Source organism: Mastomys coucha, unplaced genomic scaffold, assembly GCF_008632895.1.
Source record: "Mastomys coucha isolate ucsf_1 unplaced genomic scaffold, UCSF_Mcou_1 pScaffold14, whole genome shotgun sequence".
Classification (NCBI taxonomy): Eukaryota; Metazoa; Chordata; class Mammalia; order Rodentia; family Muridae; genus Mastomys; species Mastomys coucha.
Window position 1 is genome coordinate 3,011,884 of NW_022196896.1, and position 6,028 is coordinate 3,017,911.

The 6,028-nt window shown below is 40.5% G+C and overlaps 1 protein-coding gene across 2 annotated transcripts in view; it reads left to right on the forward strand.

The window, feature by feature from the left end:
• Smim8 (small integral membrane protein 8) overlaps positions 1 to 5,004 on the forward strand; it is an 11,048-nt gene extending 6,044 nt beyond the window's left edge. The window contains exons 2-3 of one of the 2 annotated variants that reach the window (XM_031368758.1): positions 2,487 to 2,643; positions 4,521 to 5,004. In XM_031368758.1, coding sequence (XP_031224618.1) covers positions 2,509 to 2,643; positions 4,521 to 4,679 — 294 coding nt within the window. In that variant the 5' untranslated portion in view covers positions 2,487 to 2,508 and the 3' untranslated portion in view covers positions 4,680 to 5,004. The remainder of the gene's footprint in view (positions 1 to 2,486; positions 2,644 to 4,520) is intronic. The other variant, XM_031368759.1, reaches the window with a different exon arrangement.
• Positions 5,005 to 6,028: the final 1,024 nt, after the last annotated feature.

Below are 6,028 nucleotides of genomic sequence, written 5' to 3' on the forward strand. Positions count from 1 at the left end.
TATTCTGTTAGTGATGCTTGCAACTATGACTCCTGATTTCTTTCCTAGGTTTTGTATCTCCAGGGTTGCTGGGCGGTGGTGGCGTACGCCTTTAATCCCAGCACTTGGGAGGCAGAGACAGGCGGATTTCTGAGTTCAAGGCCAGCCTGGTCTACAGAGTGAGTTCCAGCATAGCCAGGGCTATACAGAGAAACCCTGTCTCGAAAAACCAAAAAGAGAGAGAGAGAGAAAGAGATTGATCCAGGGTTGTCTCTCTTTCTGATTTCTTTATTGTTTTTTAGATTCTGGATAGTTTTGTTCATTTCCTTCACCCGTTTGATTGTGTTTTCCTGTAGTTCTTTAAGGGATTTTTGTGTTTCCTCTGTAAGGGCTTCTATCTGTTTACCTTTGTTCTCCTGTGTTTCTTTGAGGGTGCTATTTATGTCTTTCTTAAAGTCCTGTATCATCATCATGAGAAGTGATTTTAGATCTGAATCTTGCTTTTCTGGTGTGATAGTGTTTCTAGGATTTGCTATGGTGGGAGAATTGGGTTCTGATGATGCCAAGTAACCTTGGTTTGTCTTGTTTATTTTCTTACGCTTCCCCCCCCCCCAAACCCCCAGCCATCTGGTTATCTCTAGTGCTACCTGCCCTTGCTAAATTTGACTGGAGCCTGTCCTTCCTGTGATCCTGGTTGTGTCAGAACTCCTCAGAGTCAAGCTGTCTCTGGGATCCTGTGATTCTGGGATCCTGTAATCCTGGATTTGTTAGAGCACCTGGGAGTGCAGCTTCCTCTGAGTGTTTTGGGACTGGCTGCAGAGTTTGCACCCAAAGTCTGCTCAGGGCACCAGCCCAGACAGACTGGAAGGAACCTGAGCCACTGGGCTAGCAGAGTTCCTATGTGCCTGGGGCCTGCTGGTCCCAGTTACTCCTGATATTGTGACAGACATTGGGTCCTCCTCACCTCTGATCCTGGGCGTGTTAGAGCACCTGGGAGTGGAGCTTCCTCTGGGTGTTGTGGTACTGGTTGTGGAGCTTGCGCCCAAGACAAGACTTGCTCAGGACACCAGCCCAGACAGACCGGCAAAGATTTCTTTATTTTATCTAAATGAGTACTGTAACTATCTTCAGACACATCAGAAGATGACATTGGATCCCATTACAGATGGTCATAAGCCACCATGTGGTTGCTAGGAATCGAACTCAGGACCTCTGGAAGAGCAGTCAGTGCTCTTAACTGCTGAGCCATCTCTCCAGCCCCTGAGGTTATTTTCTAAAGAACGTTTTGTCTAAGAAGGTAGGTATATATATATATATATATATATATATATAACAGAGTAAAGAAATAAAGTTGGTGATTGGTTGAATGGTTTAGCTTGGGGACCTTTGCTCTATCCATCCATGCATCCATGCATCTGTCCATCCATCCATCCAAACGTGTATGTTTGTATGTAGAGTATATGTTTATATGTGTAAGCATGCATGAATACTATGGAGTTGATTGTGACAGAAGGTCGGGCAGGTGGGCCAGAATGTGGATGTATGAATGTTTGGATGTGTATGTGTCTGTGCATATTTGCCTGTATGTAGCATCTAGCATCTTTAATTCTTTTCCTTTTCTTCCTCTCTGGTTCACAAAGAACTAACCAGCTTAGCCAGAGAGGCTTCTGGCTGCTTCACCAGAGAAAGGAGCACCAGCAATCAATCTTTTCACTTAACCCCCTGCTGTTTTATGATGAGGTGCTAAATAGTTTCTGGCCTCAGAGGAACTCATACAGGCAGGCCAGCTACCTCAGCAAAGTGACTTAGACTTAAGGCAGGGAAATATTTTATTATTATTATACAGCAACTCTAAAAATCTCCTAACCCCCACTGAAGCTCTCCCCCCTCTGCTGCCTCAAGAAGAACCAAGAACGATCAAGAGCAACAGCTAGGGCTGCTCCCCCTCCACCCCCAGGTCTCTGTGCCTTCAAGGCTGACACCACCACACCCTCCGCCACAGGTCTCTGTGCATTCAAAGCTGACATGTTCTAGTAGGGAGTTCCAGGCAAGTCTAGTCTGTATAGCAAGACTTTCTCTCAAATAAACAAAAGAGAAGTTTATTAAAAAATAAGCACGGGGCTGGCGAGATGGCTCAGCAGGTAAAAAAAGCACTAACTGCTATTCAAAAGGTCCTGAGTTCAAATCCCAGCAACCACATGGTAGCTCACAACCATCTGTAATGGGATCTGATGCCCTCTTCTGTTGTGTCTGAAGACACCGTCTTATTATAAATATGGTGAACCTATTTATAATAGTGAATAAATCTTTGGGCCTGAACAAACAGGAACGGGGACTGAGTGAGCAGGGCCGACCAGAGTGAGCAGAGGTCCAAAAATTCAATTTCCAGCAACCACGTGGAGGCTCACAACCATCTGTACAGCTATAGTGCACTCATATACATAAAATAAATAAATAAATCTTTAAAAAAATAAGTATAAAGAAAAGTATACATTTCTCTTTCTTAGGTAACAATCTTCAGCAGTCAAGATGTCTTCGGCACCTGATCCTCCAACAGTTAAAAAAGAACCATTAAAAGAGAGAAGCTTTGAAAACCCAGGCCTCCGAGGGACACACACAACAACCTTATTTCGAGCTGTGAATCCTGAGCTCTTCATTAAACCTGTAAGAAATACATCCAGGAGACTTGTTCACTTTCCTGGAGCTTTGGTTTATGGGGAGGAAAATTTGTGCTAAGAAGACCCCTAAACTGGTCATGGTGGCTCATACCTGTAATCCCAGCCTTTGGGAGACAGGTGGGAGGATAAACAGGGTTTGAGGCCAGCCTGGGGCTACAGCCTGAGACCCTGTCTTAGAAGGTAAAGGGAAATTTTAAATACTCTTTCACATAGAAAACTCCAAAACATGTATTTATATTCTGTTATGTAGGTAGGTAAATTACTTCTATTCTAGTGTTGCAAACTAATGAATGTACTTCATTTAATGAATTTTATTTTTAAGTATAAATTCTATTTATAAGTGAAATAAAAATATAAATATGATAAATATTGAATTATTTCATACTTGATATGAATTTTAATAATAGTTGTGACTATAAATTGTTTTAAGGCTAAGTCATTAAAGTATTTAAAAACCCTTGGCTGTCATGTAATTTCAGTTGCTGAAGACATTTCATAGTGGCAAATTTGAACTGCTCTGAGATTTTTGCCTTTCTTAGATCTTTAAACAGATGAAAAAAATTAACACTTATTTTGAGAATAAATTTTGAAAAAAAATAATTATACAGTACTTTCCCCTTGTGTTTTTCTTTTCGGGTTCTCTGTCAACTATGACCCATAAATATTAATATTTCTTTTGACCAAAGAGGAAACAAACATATAATTACTTACATTGTTATAATTGCTCTATTTTATTATTGTTGTCAGTTGTGCATTGTGTTTAGTTTATAAATCAAACTTTTATCATAGACAATTGTTACAAGAAAACCATCATACTTACTGTATGAGGGTCTGGTACCATCTGTGGTTTTAAGTATTTATTGAGGTTCTTGGAATATACCCTTCATGGGCAAGGGGCATGGAGGCATGGAGGCAAAAGCTACTGTACTATTTGTATTGCTACCATGCATGTGCACCACCCCAGGAAAAGCCAATTTAGTGAGCATAAACATGTATAAAGGTAGGCATACCTGGTTTATATATTTACAGGGATTGCAAAGATAGACAAGTACTTCTCTTGAAACTTTCCATCCTTTTAATTCAAAACTATATTGACTAAGCCAGATCTGTCAGTCAACAGGGTCTCAAAGGGAGGGAGTGAGGATTAAAGAAAAAAAAAAAAGATAATTAGACAACATTATAACATGACTCTAGCACGTGTTGAGGCCCAATGTCAAATTCTTACCTGAGCCTACTTCCTTGTCCTAGCCCAATGTAAATGTTTTTGCCAATATCCTTGAAGCAGCACCAAGAACTCTCCATACTGTATCACTTTGATTTTAAGTCTTGAGTCCCAGCAATACTTCAAGGTGCTTAAAACAGCATAGTATCTGTTTCAGTTGCTAAATTTCTTGAATAGTATAGGTTCCCAAAGTAGAGGGTATATGTTTTCATTGTTGTACATTATATAAGTTATGAAAGGTTTCTGTGACACTTGTCCATACGCTGGCCAAGAGAAATAGCATGTGTACTACATTCCTCAAGTTCTAGTAAAGTAAACTAAGTTGCACTTGCAGCTCAGAGAGGTGACAGCTCCAGAATAGCTCCATGCCTCCCCTCAGTGGCCTCTCAACTTCCTGGAGTAGAAGCCTAAGCTGTCCAGGCCACAGAGAGAAGGCTGAAGGTGAGAAGCAAGAGTCTTATATCACCTGTACGTTCTCAGCAGTTAAGCTGATTGGATAAATGATTGTAACTGGTCAAATGATTGAAAGTGCGGCCATTAGAATGCTGCGGTGGCAATCATGACTTGTCTTGCTGAGAGGGAAGTGCTCTCCTTAAATCATTTAGTCTTACTGACGCTTTACACTTTTCTTTCTTTGGCAGAACAAACCCGTGATGGCTTTTGGATTGGTAGCTCTTTCACTCTGTGTGGCTTACATTGGTTATCTACATGCCACACAAGAGAACAAAAAGGACCTCTATGAAGCCATTGACAATGAAGGGCATCGGTACATGAGGAGAAAAACATCCAAGTGGGATTAAGTGCTACTTCCTTCAGGTGGAGCACTGTTACTGGCTCTGACACCTTTAAAAGAAAGACTGTTAGGACACGGAATTGTTTCTTGTTCCATAATATGTTAACAAGGGAGAATATACAGTTGAAAGCAATCCGCTGTGTTGAGTTTAGTCTCGTTGCAGCTGAAGGTATTAAATTCTGTGTAATAAAGATACCTAGTCCTGTTACATTTGCGTGGAGTTTCTAATGTTTTAAAGTGAATTGCGCCCTTGCAGCAATCATTTACTGTTCAGTAGAGAAGATAGCCCCTTCAGGGTTAACTAAAAACCACGGTTAAATGAAAGAATAAAACAAACTAGTTGGAGGTTTTCTTTTAAAACAATGTTATACTGGACTCAGGAGAAGAGCAAGTGGGGAATATCCTTGAATGCATTGGCACAGAAGACGACTTTCTGAACAGAACAGCATTAGTACAAGCATTAAGATCGTCAGTTAATAAATGGGACCTCGTGAAACTGAAAATTTTTCATAACGCAAACGGCACTGTCATTTGGATGAAGCAGTAGCCTACAGAATGGGAAATGATTTTTTTTTTTTTTTTACTAACTCCCCATTCAATAGAGGTCTAATATCCAAAATAAAAAAAGAACTCAAGAAACTAGGCATAAGAACACAAATATCCAATTAAAAATGATACAGGTGTAAACAGAATTTTCAGTAGAGGCTGAGAAACATTTAAAGAAATGGTCAACATCCTTAGCCACCAGGGAAATGAAAATCAAAACTACTTTGAGATTCCATCTTACACCTCTCAAATGGCTAAGATCAATAGCATAAGTTGATAGCTCATACTGCTAAGGATATGGAATAAGGGGAGCACTTATCCATTGCTGGGGGGAGTACTAACTTGTATAGACACTACAGAAATAAATAGGGTGGTTCCACAGAAAGATAGGAATCTACCTACCTCAAGATCCAGGTATTTCGCACTTGGGTGCCTACCCAAAGGACTCTACATCCTACTACAGAGACACTTCTTCAACCATGTTCATTGCTGCTCTATTCATAGTAGCCAGAAATTGGAAACAGCCTCTATGTCCTTCAATAGAAATATGGATAAGGAAAATGTGGTACATTTACACAATAGAGTATTCCTCAGCTTAAAAAAATGACATCATGAAACTGAAGAACTGAAGTCAAGTTAGCTGCAGCCAAGATAGAAGTAACTGAGATGGCGACAACTCAGAGTCTACCCTGCTGGAATGGAAACTCTGGGTTCACCTATGAGCAGTTCCAGGAGTTAAAAAAACACTTTGAGATAGACCCTACCCTAAGGAGGAGACTCTGGAGGCCTTGGCTGAGACACTCAAACTGA